The sequence below is a fragment of the Wickerhamomyces ciferrii genome, contig 00180 (assembly GCF_000313485.1).
Source record: "Wickerhamomyces ciferrii WGS project CAIF00000000 data, strain NRRL Y-1031 F-60-10, contig 00180, whole genome shotgun sequence".
NCBI classification, from domain to species: domain Eukaryota; kingdom Fungi; phylum Ascomycota; class Saccharomycetes; order Phaffomycetales; family Wickerhamomycetaceae; genus Hansenula; species Hansenula ciferrii.
In genome coordinates, this window is record NW_011887560.1 from 16316 (window position 1) to 31968 (window position 15653).

Below are 15653 nucleotides of genomic sequence, written 5' to 3' on the forward strand. Positions count from 1 at the left end.
ACACAATTGATCGCTAGTATGCTTGAAGAGATGAGTATTATTGAATCTTGATACTGTGACAAGACACACAAGTTAAACTAAGTACTAGGTAATGAGCAGTGAATATCAATAAGCTAAGGAAGGGAACACAAGTCTCCAAATTGTATATTTTATAAACTTAAAATTCGATATGGGCTAACAATCTTCATACTATAATTTTGTAGCTTGGTACACGTTAGTACACGCTACACGTATATTGCAATTCTAAATTTCCATCAGCTCTTGCAATTCTCCGAAGATGCTCATTTGTCCAGTTATCCAATTATTCTTGAAAATAGTTTTTCCGGCTCCTGTTTTTCCGGAACACGAAGTTTTTCCAGACCAGTTAAAAGTTTTTCCAGACCCTTAGTCTCGGAGTGGGCATACATAGCCAGTGGTTTGTCCAGAAGCAATTACAACATTGGACATATCTTTGAAGAAATGATCTGGTTCGGAAAAACATTACACATATACGCGAAGTCGATTTTGAAATTCGATATTAGTTCAATTTTCTAGTTTCAGCTGATAATTTAAGCGCTGAATAAAGTTGTAGTAGCAGTTTAGACTCTAGAGTGTTAGAGTGTAGTGTTTTAAACTAATACGCTATGTATAAATTATGACCGGAAACTTCTCGCAGCTTTATCCCTTTCCTAATACCTTTAATCTCTTGTTCGAAGTCTTTTTCTTTGTTGCCCATGCAAGCTGTGAGGAGTGCTCAAAGTAGAAAAGATAGTTTTTCCGGTGGCAGACAAAAGTATAGAAAATATGGAGTTATCAGCCAATGGGCATTGGCAATGGGAACCTATTCTCTCCTGAGTTTTGCAGTAATAGTCCTGGAGAAATCACTGGAGAATTGGGGTGTCCCGTGGAGTGGTGCATACATATTACAAATATGATAGCTGGTACGGTGTACGGTGTATCTGGATACTGGTGCGCTGGTACACTTGTACAAAATTCTTTGTAGCTGTGTGGTAAATCGTAATTAATTATATAGCTGGTATTAGTTTGAGCAATTAGTCTATTAACATCAAGCTGATCATTCATGTTTATACATTATGTGGTATTATCAAACCTAATTAGTTTCTAGAAAATGTTTACGTCCCATGAGCTGAGAAATTAAATGTAGTTAAATTTAACATAATATATATGTTATAAGCCGGCGCTAGCTACGTATATATATATATTATATATAATGAGATGATCAAAGAATTCCATAATTATTTATATTAATATATACACATGGCTATTTTTGAGAGTGCGATCGATATTATACCACCGCCAATAGCTTACAGGTTTTTTGACGTCTAATTAGATCTAAAAATATCCCAGCTTAATATTAATATTATATATATAAGCAGCTAGCACAATATAATAATATTGCATTTGTGATTTGTAACTTTTCGACGCGCGCTTATATTACAGCTGCTAATTACTACTAGCTGTACATCTAAAACTTTATATATATATTATATATATAAAGCCATGATAATATCATCTATACTATTATATATTTTTATAAAGCCGCAGCTACGTATCAATTATAATATATACAAATATATTTATATAAAATTATACGATCATATATATTATTGGGTCTTGAAACATTCACATGGTATTATATTATATAAATATACGTCTTTATATTGTATAGCTGCATACTCGATTTTAAATTTAATTGTAATTGAAGATACATCGTTGATTGATTCAATGAGCTCAGCTTATAGTAACACACTATATATAGAGTAAACACACTCGATACTGCCACATAAAATAGAGCTGGTCGCTTGATACTATACATATATCTAACTATAGACGTACAGTAATATAACTAGCAGAGCTAGATACCAATTAATTGCGCTCTAGCGAGCTGATCGGGAATCAACGCCATGCTATTGTGAATAATTTATTATATCGTGCTTCATTACTGATTAAATACCCTACGAAGGCACCAGTATTCATGGAAAATACAATACTTTGCACTTTGATATGTACATTAACAACTTGTGATCATTAAATACTTTTCATATTTACATATACGTATTACACATGTATATACATCTATATATAGCTAGCTGGGTTTCGCTATATTATATAAGCTGGCACTATATATATATATAAGCTGCTTAATACGATATATTGAATACCACCTCTATATTACAAACGTTGTTATTGCTTTTTGGTCTAAGCATTTAAAATAGATCTAAATAGTGAGCTACGCATGTAAATAATTATCAAGATATGATTTCCTCAGACAATTATAACGCTACACTGATCCAAATCTTGAAAAGCTGGAAATAAGACATCAATTTGAAAGAACCATGCAAACATCTGCAGTGACCGGGCATACAGAACTCAGTCGCGAGTAGTTAAGGTTTCGAGGTGCGTTTCTTTTTAAGTTTGGACCGTTAAAATTCTTAAAAACCTTAATTAATTTGATGTCATATTTTTCTAGCAAGATCAAGTTTGCTATTACATACGTACAAATATCAAACTGATCACATACCATAAGTCAAAGTCGTATCTATATTAGGGCCGTTTTTGCCACCATTTGAGCCGTTATAACTTATATGTGTGACATGGTTTTAGTTTCAACTTATATGTGTGACATGGTTTTAGTTTCAACTTATCTTGATCCGACGTCATTTTAGCGCGAGTTAATAGTAGCACGTCGGTGTTGCTCATAAGCTAGTTCAGACTTTAAGTATAGCTATAGCCTGTGAGGAATCGTGATAACTGTGAGATACTGACAAGTTACAACGTCTAGAAGTTAAAAGGGGATCGGGTCAAGACTCAGAAGTAAGCATTATAAGTTTGAATTTGCTATCTGTTGGAACTTGGTAGATATTGAATCATGTTCATTGAGCTCAGAGTGCATCAAATTTGATCCTAAAAAGGCTTGAATATCTGGGTGTGTGAGCTGATTAACTTGCCTATATTCCAGGCTCTTACTAAACCAGATTTGTATGATGAAATCAACTGATTTTAACACTTATTTAGTCTCTTTCTTTTTATAAGTTTTGCATTTCGGAATTAGTCTAGAGTCTTTGATATGTTTTGACGTTGCGGGCAGTCTCAGGTAATATGCATATTCAAGTTGCCTACTTAGAGACTACGTATTATTCGTCAAAAGTTTAACATAATTTGGAACTGGATACCATACCACTTTGAACATAGATCTGATACGGGAGTATATAAAAAGTTTTGAAATTCCTCAATATTTATTGTTTATATATGATGTTTCTAAAAGTTTAGTGCTTTGTAACAATAAGTTATATAATAATCAGTTCAAAGGATTAACACTCATCGACTACATCTTTATTTACACTTCACATATACAAAGACTTACATATACCTATACAAAGATCATGGGTCTTTTCAGAAGAAAACATTCAATAAGTCATGAAGAATATGACATGGATTCAAATAAACCAACAAATCAACAGAATGAAAATATGGGACAATATACTTCAGATAACTCATCAGCTATAAATCAAATCGGTAAATCACCAGAAGAAGGCAATTCCTTCAACGAAGAAAAAGGTGGTTTAGGTGATCAATCATTATGGCAATTAAGAGCTGTTATTATTTTATTAGTTGCAAACACATTCACAGGATTTTTATTCGGTTGGGATACAGGTACCATTGGTGGTATAACTAATATGGATGGTTTCAAAAAAAATTTCGCTCCATATAATGCAAGCACAGATACATATGAATTCAGTACTATAACACAAGGTTTGATCATTTCCTTGTTCAATGTTGGTTGTGCTGTTGGTTCTTATATTTTATCTAAAATGGGTGACTGGAAAGGTAGAAGATTTGCAATTTTCGTTAGTATGATTATTTATATTATTGGTTGTGTTGTTCAAATGGCTTCAGCTCCTTCTAAGAAATGGTATCAATATATGATTGGTAGAATTATTACAGGTTTAGCTGTTGGTGCTACATCAGTTTTGACACCAATGTTTATTTCAGAATCATCCCCATTAAAGATTAGAGGTGCTATGGTTTGTGTCTATCAATTAATGAATACTTTGGGTATTCTGTTTGGTAATGTTGCAGATTTTGGTTGTAAAACTTATCATCCAGGTACAAATGCTGAATGGCTAATCCCAATTGGTTTAGGTTATGTTTGGGCAGCTTTAGCTATCTTGGGTACTGCAATGATGCCAGAATCACCATTTTATTTAGCGTTCAAAAATGATAAACAAGGTGCTATAAACTCAGTTGCCAAATTAAATAGATTACCAAATGATGATCCAGCAGTTTTACATGAAGTTAATGATTTCATGGCTAAATCTGATGCAATGAAAGAAGAAACTGAAAATGTTTCATGGCATGAATTCCTTACAGGTCATCCAATGTTGGGTTGGAGATTATGTATTGGTATGTTTATTATGGCTATGCAACAATTATCAGGTGCTAATTATTTCTTCTATTATGGTACTTCATTATTCACATCAGTTGGTTTACAAGATACTTATATTACATCAATTATTTTAGCTACAGTCAATTGTGCACCAACATTTTTCAGTGCATATTTAGTTGAAAGATTTGGTAGAAAACAATGTTTAATGGCTGGTTCCATTGGTATGATGACATGTATGTATATCTACGCCTCAGTTGGTGGTTTTGGTCTTTATGATTCAAATGGGGAAGCAAGTTATTCAGCTGGTTGTGCAATGATTGTCTTTTCATGTTTCTCAATTGTTGGTTTTGCAACAACTTGGGGTCCAGTTGCTTATGTTATGGTATCAGAATTATATCCAATTCGTGTTAGAGGTACATCAATGGCTTTAGCTACCGCTTGTAATTGGATTTGGAATTTTTTGATTTCTTTGTTCACGCCATTAATCACCAAAGCTATTGGTTTCAAATTTGGTTATGTCTTCGCTGGTTGTTTAACTGCTGCAATCTTCATAGTTTATATGTTTGTTCCAGAAACTAAAGGTTTAACAAGTAAACAAATTGATGATATTTATGCCGAAGGTCACATTTTCCAATATAAGAAACATGCCAAACCAATTGAAAGTGATGAAGAAGTCGAAGCATAAATTATTGGCTAATTACCTTCGTTATACATTAACATATATGATATTATGATATATACATTGCATGATTGGTTTATGAATTAAAATATAAAAAAGTAAGAATAAAAAAACGCATACTATATACAACATATTAGAGAATTTAAGAAGCCTTCATTACAGCTTCTATCTGTATTTTACAATTTATATATATAAAAATGTTAAAAGTTTGTTTATATGATTGTTATGTAAACTTGTTCATTATTTAGTAGTTACGCAACAAATTATGTCTTCATCTTAATTGACAGCTCAGAGATCTTGAACATAATTATTTAAGTGGTTCCCAAGTTTCAGGTACAATCAAAGTACAGATGTAGCTTCTTTATATATGATAGTTAATCAACACTACACCATGATGATTGAAGATTTAGTTATGCAGCCGGCCGATTACAATCTTATATAAGTACATAGACTATGTATCTAATTTTGATCCTGAATCCTTAAGAGTTGACATGAAATGATGTGCAGATGACATCTATCAAAGTACAAATTCGCGGGGTCCTTTTTCCTTTTGATGCAAAACCGTTAAAATATGACAAAAAAATGACGATTTTGTTCGGTAAGTTGGTCATTTGCTAACTTATAAGGGTTGGTGAGGAAGCTTATTTGGTCCCATGCTTCGAAGTCAATATAATATACTATATTGCTATCATAAAAAGAAATCTAGTGTGGACTAGAGACTAGAAGGTCAGTAATGTCAATAACGTATATTGAGCTGGAATTTAACCAGGGAATCATTTCTATTAATACATAGATGTAGATGTGTACGAAAGAGCTATTATTATACAAGATTTATCGGATTCCTAGCTGTCAATCTATGGTTTAACTCCTTGTACGCACCAATTACACTACAGCTTGCTTGACCAACATACCATATAAGTTCGCATAATCTGGGGAAGCGACCTGAATATTAGAGTTGTACTAGCTAGATTAAGGATTATTTTCTCAGAGTGTAAGTTGTAACCATAAAAACCTCTCACTACGTACCACATAAAATTTCCCTTCAAACACTAACGTACAACTAACTTTTCTACGCTGAAACAACTCAATTTGACCAAATCCCAATCAGCATCTGATCCACTGAACGCGTACCTGCTAATTCCCGATAACAACCAGTGGCCAAATTCGCGGTTCAACTGCTTATAATTTCAACGTGTCAATTTATAATCTTTTATACTCAAAACTCAAACAACTTCAAGATCAACCAAGGTAACAATGAAGTTCTCATCAATCGCTATTATCGCTGCTGTTGTTTCTGTTGCATCTGCTGCTTCACGTGTCATTGAAGCAACTGACAAAACATTTGATGATATCGTCTACAAATCTGGAAAAGATTCATTAGTGGATTTTTATGCTTCTTGGTGTGGACATTGTAAGAAATTAGCTCCAATTTATGATGAATTAGCTGATGTTTATAAAAACACTAAAGATGTTCAAATCGTCAAGATTGAATGTGATCAAAACAGTGCAACTTGTAAACAATTTGGTATAAAGGGGTTCCCAACTTTGAAATTTTTCAAAAATGGTCAAGATGAACCAATTGATTATAATGATGGAAGAGATGTTGAATCTTTTACAAAGTTCATTGGTAAAAATTCTGATGCCTATGTTTATATTCCAAAAGTCAAATCAAACATCGTTCAAGTTTCTGATTTAGATTTTGACAAGACTTTAATTGAAAGTGGTAAGAATGTTTTCGTTGTTTTCACTGCTGATTGGTGTGGTCATTGTAAAAGTTTACATCCAACCTGGGAACAATTAGCTGAATTATACAAAGATGAAGATAATGTCATCATTGCTGAAGTTTCTACATCTGATGCACCAAGTGACGAAATTACTAAAAGATATGGTATTACAGGTTTCCCAACAATTTTAACATTTGAAGCAAATTCTAAGAATCACATCCCATTTGCTTCTTCAAGAAGTTTGGAAGGTTTAGTCAGCTGGGTCAATCAATATTCTGGCTTACATAGATCAACTGATGGTGGTCTTTTACCATCAGCTGGTAGAAAATCAGATGTTGATTCCAAAATTTCAGAATTATTTAAAGCTGCTCCTCAACAAGCAAATGAATTAGCTACTAACATTTTGAGTGGATTAAGTCACTCAACTGATAGATCAGCTGAATATTATAAAAAATTATTAAATAAGGTCATCAATGGTGAAGAAGCTTTCTTCAATAAAGAATATAAAAGAATTTCCAAAATTTTGGAATCTACAAAATCTTTACCAAAAGAAAAATCAGATTATTTACAAGAAAGATTAAATATCTTGAAAGTTTTCAATAAATAACCCAGTTGATTTTACGGCAAATGAAGAAAAAATAAAGTTGTTATGATTTGTTTATTCCAAAAAAAAAATACATCAAATATGGAAAGAATTATTCAATTATGTAGCCATATGAGTTTTAAATCACTCAGAAATCGAATTTGTTTTCAGTCTTATTACTTCCTTAACATCGCCCTTTGAAACATTTTCATTTGTTAGCTCATATTCTTCACCGACTTCCTCTTCTTCCTCGTCATCACTATATACCACATCATCCTCAACATTTTCCACTTCACCTCTTTTCCGTCTATCTCTTTTATCTAACCAGGTAATAGCCAAAAACGATAATGCCATTGCTATGTTGAAACCTAGGGAAGCAGGATAACCAATTTTCCATCTTGGTGCAGCTCTTTCCCCATATTTTTCTCCTGTTGGGAAAAGTCCCAAGGGAGCCCACGTATAAACAAAATATCCAATACCCATCATTGACCCCATGACAATTGATTTCTGTTCTGGATCATTTTTTAAAATTCTGTTAACACTTGCATACAATATTGGTGATCCACATGAAGTTAATCCACTTGCATAAAATGCAAAAAATACAAGTCCCGTGGGGACATTATAAATAGTCATTATTAAACTTTGAACAATACCACCCGTGATGGAAATCATGAATATTTTCCAAGGTGAATAAACTGCTGCTAATGATGCACCAACAAAACTTGTCACTATAGATATAGCACTAACAGCAGTTGGATAATTATTAATTTGAACAACTGAATATCTTTTCTGAGCTTTCAGCCATAATGACATATAACCTGCTGTGTGATGGCCTAATAACATACAAATATACCCAAAAACACAAACATACCATTTCCATTGTGTGAATGTTCTTTTTAATACATCTCGGTCCAATTTGCCAGCTTTGGAAACTTTATATCTTTCAGTTCGCTTCAATACTAACTTATACTCATCATCCGTTAAATACCAAGGTTTACCACTCTCTGGTAATCCGGGCCAAAATGCATACCCTATTAATGCAATAGGTAATGTGATGATACCATCAATAATAAATAGCCATTGCCATCCTTTTAATCCATTAACCCCAGATAAATTTGTATAAGCTGCAGATTGTAAATAACCCGAAAACATATTAGCTGCATGAGATGATAAAAACCAAGTTCCACTTCTAACATATATTTCTGTGCTATTCCCTTTATAAGACTTTGTTCCATAAAAGAAGCCCAATGTTTGATGAACTCCTGTAAACGAAGGAGCTTCAAGGAGTCCTAGAAGAAACCTAACAGCATATAATTGGTTAACTGTGACTATACGTGATTGTGCAAATGTACAAATACCATATAAGACTTCCAAAGTTGGTAAAACATATTTTGAAAATTTTGGTCTTGACATCAATACTAAAAATGGAACCTGTCCAATCACATAACCTAGTAAATATGTGATCTGTAACCAATTTAGCTCATTACCATATAGAGATAAATCTTCTTTCATTCCCGAAACATAGGCATTTGTGATGTTTGAACTATCTAAGGATTTAACGAAAAATGAAAGACATCCATAAACCAGTAAACTTAAATCTAATTTAAACAACAATCTTTTCTCAGCTTTGGAGTATCCATTAGGATACCATACAAACATAGACTTCAATGATTTGATGAACTTGTTTTGCTTAAGACTATCATGGTTTCTTCTTTCTCTTGGCTCTGTCATAACAGTTTAATGATCTTCTGACTTTTCAACATTTCAATCCTAATTAGATTTAATAGGACAGATTCAAAGCTTTATAGTTCTTGGTATTTTTTAGCCATTGACATGATCTTTAGTACACTCTTGATGCCACATTATCTTGTTTGACTGCTTTACGGGTTCCTATTCTGCTGAAAATTGCAATACTAGAATTGTGGCTTGTGATTTTGAATTCGTTATTATAAGCAAAGAGCTTCCATTGAACATATTTTCTAACTAGTATCACACTAAAGCTCCATAACGGTTCGGTGTTTCCTGTGTTTGTAATTTTAATGAAAACCATTGACTATCTTTGTTAGAGGCTAAAATACCCAACGAAGAATTAATTCGTGCGAGCTAATAATTCTGATTTTTTTCCGGAATTAATGTTTTTCATACGATGACTTTGTCATCTACAATTTCCAGTAAAATTATAAATAACAATCTTTTTTATAAGCAATTAATTATTAAATAAATATGAATAAGTTATTTGACATTATGGATCCTCACCATTCAATTCCTTTTGTTTTTTGAACAACTCTAACAAATTTACTCCAAACTTTACCACCTCCCAAAACAGTTTCATCAATTATAGGAATTGCATTTGCAGGATTACATTTAGCTAGCCATATGATTTCACCAGTTTTCATATAAACTTGAACATTAGCAACAAATTTATGACCACCCACATGATTCACGTAGCAAACTTTAACACCATTTGGTCTATCATCACCAATATCTCTGTATAATTCTAATTCTCTAAGACGATGGTCCATCTCTTTTTTCATTAATGGTGCGGTTATACCACATCTTTTATCTCTTGTTCTATGTGAGCATAAAAAGACATAAGCCTGTTCCACTGCAATCTCTATTTTAAACCTTTGAATCTCTGTTGGTGGTGAAATCTTATCATCTCTAGATTTTATTAAAATTGGAATTAGCTCATTTAATAATGGGAAAACATTGTCTAAATCTACTTTTTTGATCCATACAAAATACGGCAATATAAGGACATCATTAACTTCACCTTTATAGCACCTTGGATCCATAGAATCAAATGGTAAAGAAGAGGCTGAAACTTTTACACTACCTTCTTTAACGAAATCTGCACCATGCTTTCCTATCCATTGAGAAATTTTATTTTCTATGGTATTTGAAGTACCAGTAGCATCATGAGCCCAGTCAGCCTTGGATGTCGGTACTATGAAATGTAGCCCTGTTGGTTGTGCACTTTTGTATATATCACCATCATCAACTTTTACACTTGGAGGGAACTTTGTGGTACAACTTCCACATTCTGAATCACAAGACGAAATTGGTACTGTCTGTGAAATTTCTTGATCTCTTTCTGAAAGGTCTGGCTTCCCTTTCCAAATATTCTTGAGTGCAAACATTATGAATTGGCTTTCTTTTATCCGTTGTTCAACCGCTATTTTTTAAATTAATTTTAGTGGGATCGAAAAGATACGACAAATCTGATAACTTTATAGTACTACTAAAAAAAAATCAAAATAATGAAATTTTTGGCTGCGCGATGGAGACAGTTTCCTAAATTGGATACACGGCCGAACTTATAGCGGTTAAATAAATAATAGCCATTGTTTGTGTTTATTTACCCGTAAAGACGTTGGAATTATTTGGAAGATATCGGTTTTACACGAATTTAACAGGCGATAATATGATTTGAAAGGTTATCTCAATGATTCAGTATATGCAATATCAAAATCAATTATAGGGGTGTTGGTCAAGTTGGCATTATCATATACTAGATACGTTGGACAACTCAGTCACTGGTCAAAATAGCCATACTCGTATCAATAGTCAATTAATTATTCCCTTAGGTGTTAGGTGTTAAGTGATATTAGTTCAGTTATTTATTATATTATATTGACCTGCGTCAAAGTCTTAATTCAATTGCCAGAATTAGTTATACAGTAACGGTCATAATGTTTCACTCATTTGAATAACGCAATAATGTGAGTGGTTTTTGTTTGAGAATGAGAAGCTTTAAAGATTAATTGAATTAACTCTGAGTGGTTTACAAAGAAAACTATATAAGTTCATGAACCTCTCTTAATTGTAATATGAGATATTATTAGCTGTCCTTTTACACCAACGTACATTTAAATTTAATAATTATATTTAAGAGATCAATTGAAAATGAGATTACTTAAGATTTTTACAGCAATTTTACCAGCTATAGCAGCATTAACTTCTGGTGTTGATCTTAAAAATGATATCCATTCATTATTAAATTCAATTCTTCAAGATCATAAATCACTTCAACACACTCACTCTATAAACTACGGATTCAATTTAAAAAATGATATTAAAAATTACATTAATGATCATGACGCTTTGAAAATTAACTCATTAACATCTGAAGATTTATCAAATGCTTTGGACGTTTATATTAGAACTCGTGGCTCAAAAATTGATAAATTATCAGTGAATAGTTTCAATGAAAGCTTAAAAAAATGTTTCACTAGACTTGGTATTGAAGCTAAAGTAAAAAATGATATTAAAAATGATATAAAAAATTACATCAATGATCATGACGCTTTGAAAATTAACTCATTAACATCTGAAGATTTATCAAATGCTTTGGACGTTTATATTAGAACTCGTGGCTCAAAAATTGATAAATTATCAGTGAATAGTTTCAATGAAAGCTTAAAAAAATATTTCACTAGACTTGGTATTAAAGTTAAAGACGAGATTAAAAAGAATTCCAATGTGGAAAGTAGAGATGATACATCTACCAGAGTTCATGTAACCACCACTTTGGCACCATCACCAACTCAAGGTAATTAGATGATAGCATATTAACTTTGATAGTTTTAGTTAATTAAATATTGTGAGTCATGGACCAGCTTTAAAGTCACTTCTCGTAGTTTTTGCGCAATTTCTTTGTTTCTTAAAGCTCACTTATTCTCTTTAACCAGTTGATAACTTGACTGTTCGGAATATCTGAGTTCTTTAAAGAGATGATTTAAAACCAGTAAAAAACTCAAACAGAAAACAGAAAGCATATATATATATATATAATAAAGCTTTTCCAAAACTATTTCTTATGTTTACTTCTATTTAACTCTTCACCAACTTCACTATACGCTTACAATCAAACACAATTATAATAACAATCATATGATGAATCTCTTCAAACCTTTATTATACGTCACGCTACTTTTGAGTAGTGTATCATCAGCTCAAGTTATTGACGATTCTTTAGCTAAATGTGTTAATGACAAAACATGTCACGTCTCTTATTATTATACCAAAGATATCATCAATATTGGTAAAAATGCAGGATCTGGGGAAAAACCTACGTTAGATCAACAATATTACATAAACGGACTTCATCAGTTAATTGAGAGGACAGACAGCATTCAAGAAATTCAAGAAGAGCTTCTAGAAGAGCTTCAGAAAGAGTTTCAAGAAACTGAAGAAGGTGTTGTGCAGAAAAAGAATAACGGTTGGGCTAAGACTATCAACACAATACATGAAGTAATGAAATTCATTGAATGGGCGAACGGTCTATTAAATGAATTTGGATATGGATTTTAAATATACTCAAAGAGGATTTCAGAATCAGAGTTAATGCCATTTTATAAATATTCAAACCATGATTATGCAGTTCATTAAACAGAATCATGGATTTATCAGTATTCAAGATAAGATTGATAAGTTTTAAAAATTAACAAGATACAAATCATTTTACTCCTCACCTGTCCCACTATAATTCTCCAATATAATTAAATGATCTTTATATTAGACCGAAATCTAACAATAAAAAAAAAATTTAATTCGACGTCTAGTATTAAGCTGGAAATTTTTAATATTAATATCTGGTAAAAAAGTTTGATTATGGATACCGTCTGTGAATTACCAAGTGCGTGTAAAATAGTTTTTAGAATGTTTGTATTATGTTTTGTTTCCTATTAACTGATTAATTTGGTTTGATTAAAACCTTACCTCTGGCTTTATGGGTGGCTAATTTCTTGAAAGCAACTGTATAGTCTTCTAATTCGAATTCTGAATCAATGTATGTTTTCAATTTACCTTCATCAAATAATTTTGTAGCTAATGGATAGAAATCTGAACAAGTTGTAACAAATCCATAATTATATGTTCTAAAATATGGAATTAATTTAGAAATAAGCGACCAAGAAAAAAATTTGAACATAGATTGATTATAATCAGCAATTTTATCACCAACAATAGTAACAAAACCAGATTCAGTGGTTTTTGGTTTCAGAACATCATTGACAACTGGGAAAATATCACTACTACCGACACAATCGATGATTAAATCGAATTTTTCACCTTGGTATTCATTATCAACAATTGATTTAACAGCTTGACCAACATTACCTTTAGCATAATCAACAACAAGATCAGCACCAATTTCTTTGACTAAAGGTTCAGATGATGATGAGTTGATACTGACAATACTCTTGACTTGATAATAATTTTTTAATAATTGAATGGTATAGTAACCAACAGCTGTGGCACCACCAATGACTAGAACTCTTGAACTCTCAGTTGGTTTATGGAATGATCTAACAGTGCTATAAGCAGTTGCAAAGACTAATGGGAATGATGCAGCTTCAGCTAAAGTCAAACTCTTTGGGATTTTTCCAGATGGAGATTCTGATGGTTTAACAATTAAATATTGTGAAACTGTACCTTGTTCGGTATAAATTGGTTCAAAAAGACCTGAGACTTGATCACCAACAACAAACTCTGTGATTTTAGAGCCAACTTGTTCCACGACACCTGAATAATCACGACCAATACCTTTAACATTTGTTTTCCAGAAAAAAGCCCATGAAGAATGGTGTAAGATTAAATCAACTGGATTTAAAGCAGCATGGCTAATTTTAACTAAAATTTCATCATCTTTCAAATTTGCGGTGTCTAATTTGACATCCTTGATTTCCAATGGCTTACCATTAAAATAATTGACTCTTTTGAAGTTGACCACAGACATTTTGATCTTGTAGTTATGGTTATTATATAGATCTATTTGTTTATGTCTTCACTTTTAAGTAGGGAGTTAATTATTACAGCTGAAATTTGACACCATGAAAAAAAAAATTCGATCGCCGGAAATTTTTACGAGAATTAATAGATCTTGATTTTTGAGTAAACTGACATGTAATTAAATTATAAGCGAGTGAAGTTTAGATTATTTGATAGATCAGGCTCTGATATATACTCAATAGAGAATTACAACTATATTGTGGTGATCAAATGATCAAATACTATAGCTAGCTGGTCGACCAAGTCTTGAGAATTACATGATTGAATCAATTATTGAAATCAAAAATCAAATATTAAAATTAAAACTACTATATATATATATACGTCTGTGGATAAATTTAACAAACAAATTAAAGTCTTTAAGTGTGAAATCATTATTTCCCCTAGCTTGACTTCACTAAAATCTTACCTTTAGCTTTATGAGTTGAAAGTTTTTCAAAAGCTTCTTTATAATCATCCAATTCATAAACAGAATCAATATAGGTTTTCAATTGACCCTTTTCAAATAATTCCCTAGCTAAAGGATAATAATCCTGTGAAGTTGATACAAATCCATAGTTATAGTTTCTTAAAAATGGAATCATCTTTTTAATCAACCCCCATCTGAAAAAACTAAATAATGATTGATTATAATCTGCAATTTGATCACCAACAATCGTAACAAACCCAGATTCTGTACTTTTTGGTTTCAATACATCGTCAATAATAGGGAATAAATCACCACTACCAACACAATCAATAATTAAATCAAACTTTTCACCTTGGAAATCATTTTCAACAATTGATTTAACTGATTTTGCAACATCTTCTGTACGATAATCAACAATAATATCAGCACCAAGATTTTTAACATGTTTGGCAGTTGAGCCAGAATTTATACTAACAATACTTTTAGCTTTTGAGTAGTTTTTTAGCAATTGAATTACATAATTACCAACTGATGTAGCACCTCCAATAACTAAAACTCTTGATCGCTCTTTTGGTTTATGGAAAGATCTTATTGTATTGTAAGCAGTTGATAATACCAAAGGAAATGAAGCAGATTCAGCTAATGACAAATTTTTTGGTATTTTACCAATTGAAGATTCTGATGGTTTCATAATTAAATATTGTGTAACAGTACCTTGACTTGTATAAATTGGTTCGAAAAGACCGGAAATTTCATCACCTTTAACATAATCAGTGATTTTGGAACCAACTTCTTCAACAGTACCTGAAAAATCACGGCCAATACCTTTATAGCCACGCTTATAGAAGAAATATGATGATGAATGATAAAGTAATAAATCGATTGGATTCAAAGCAGCATGACTGACTCTAACTAAAATCTCATCTGATTTCAAATTTTTGATGTTGAATGTTTTGTTTTTTAGTTCTAATGGATTACCACTGGTATATGTGACTTGTTTGTAGTTGATTGACATTTTGATATGCTTATTGAAACAAAAGATATCAACTTCTATCAATATTAGCAACTTTCCATGCGTT

The 15653-nt window shown here is 31.9% G+C and overlaps 8 protein-coding genes across 8 annotated transcripts; 4 read left to right on the top strand and 4 right to left on the bottom strand.

Annotated features, from left to right (window-relative positions):
- Positions 1 to 3383: 3383 nt before the first annotated feature.
- KHT15 (sugar porter family MFS transporter) lies at positions 3384 to 5072 on the top strand (the record flags this gene model as incomplete). The annotated part of the gene is made up of 1 exon (XM_011274689.1): positions 3384 to 5072. The coding sequence occupies one exon, from the start codon at positions 3384 to 3386 to the stop codon at positions 5070 to 5072; it is 1689 nt and encodes a 562-aa protein (XP_011272991.1).
- Positions 5073 to 6320: 1248 nt separating this feature from the next.
- Positions 6321 to 7397, top strand: BN7_4691 (uncharacterized protein; the record flags this gene model as incomplete). The annotated part of the gene is made up of 1 exon (XM_011274690.1): positions 6321 to 7397. The coding sequence occupies one exon, from the start codon at positions 6321 to 6323 to the stop codon at positions 7395 to 7397; it is 1077 nt and encodes a 358-aa protein (XP_011272992.1).
- Positions 7398 to 7517: 120 nt separating this feature from the next.
- On the bottom strand, positions 7518 to 9104 carry BN7_4692 (putative transporter SEO1; the record flags this gene model as incomplete). The annotated part of the gene is made up of 1 exon (XM_011274691.1): positions 7518 to 9104. One exon carries the CDS (start codon positions 9102 to 9104, stop codon positions 7518 to 7520), a length of 1587 nt encoding a protein of 528 aa, XP_011272993.1.
- A 521-nt stretch (positions 9105 to 9625) lies between these two features.
- On the bottom strand, positions 9626 to 10513 carry BN7_4693 (sucrase/ferredoxin-like domain-containing protein; the record flags this gene model as incomplete). The annotated part of the gene is made up of 1 exon (XM_011274692.1): positions 9626 to 10513. The coding sequence occupies one exon, from the start codon at positions 10511 to 10513 to the stop codon at positions 9626 to 9628; it is 888 nt and encodes a 295-aa protein (XP_011272994.1).
- Positions 10514 to 11279: 766 nt separating this feature from the next.
- BN7_4694 (uncharacterized protein) lies at positions 11280 to 11933 on the top strand (the record flags this gene model as incomplete). Its single annotated transcript, XM_011274693.1, has 1 exon — positions 11280 to 11933. One exon carries the CDS (start codon positions 11280 to 11282, stop codon positions 11931 to 11933), a length of 654 nt encoding a protein of 217 aa, XP_011272995.1.
- Positions 11934 to 12266: 333 nt separating this feature from the next.
- BN7_4695 (uncharacterized protein) lies at positions 12267 to 12686 on the top strand (the record flags this gene model as incomplete). Its single annotated transcript, XM_011274694.1, has 1 exon — positions 12267 to 12686. One exon carries the CDS (start codon positions 12267 to 12269, stop codon positions 12684 to 12686), a length of 420 nt encoding a protein of 139 aa, XP_011272996.1.
- Positions 12687 to 13068: 382 nt separating this feature from the next.
- Positions 13069 to 14112, bottom strand: BN7_4696 (L-threonine 3-dehydrogenase; the record flags this gene model as incomplete). The annotated part of the gene is made up of 1 exon (XM_011274695.1): positions 13069 to 14112. One exon carries the CDS (start codon positions 14110 to 14112, stop codon positions 13069 to 13071), a length of 1044 nt encoding a protein of 347 aa, XP_011272997.1.
- A 436-nt stretch (positions 14113 to 14548) lies between these two features.
- On the bottom strand, positions 14549 to 15589 carry BN7_4697 (uncharacterized protein; the record flags this gene model as incomplete). Its single annotated transcript, XM_011274696.1, has 1 exon — positions 14549 to 15589. The coding sequence occupies one exon, from the start codon at positions 15587 to 15589 to the stop codon at positions 14549 to 14551; it is 1041 nt and encodes a 346-aa protein (XP_011272998.1).
- Between the last annotated feature and the right edge of the window lie 64 nt (positions 15590 to 15653).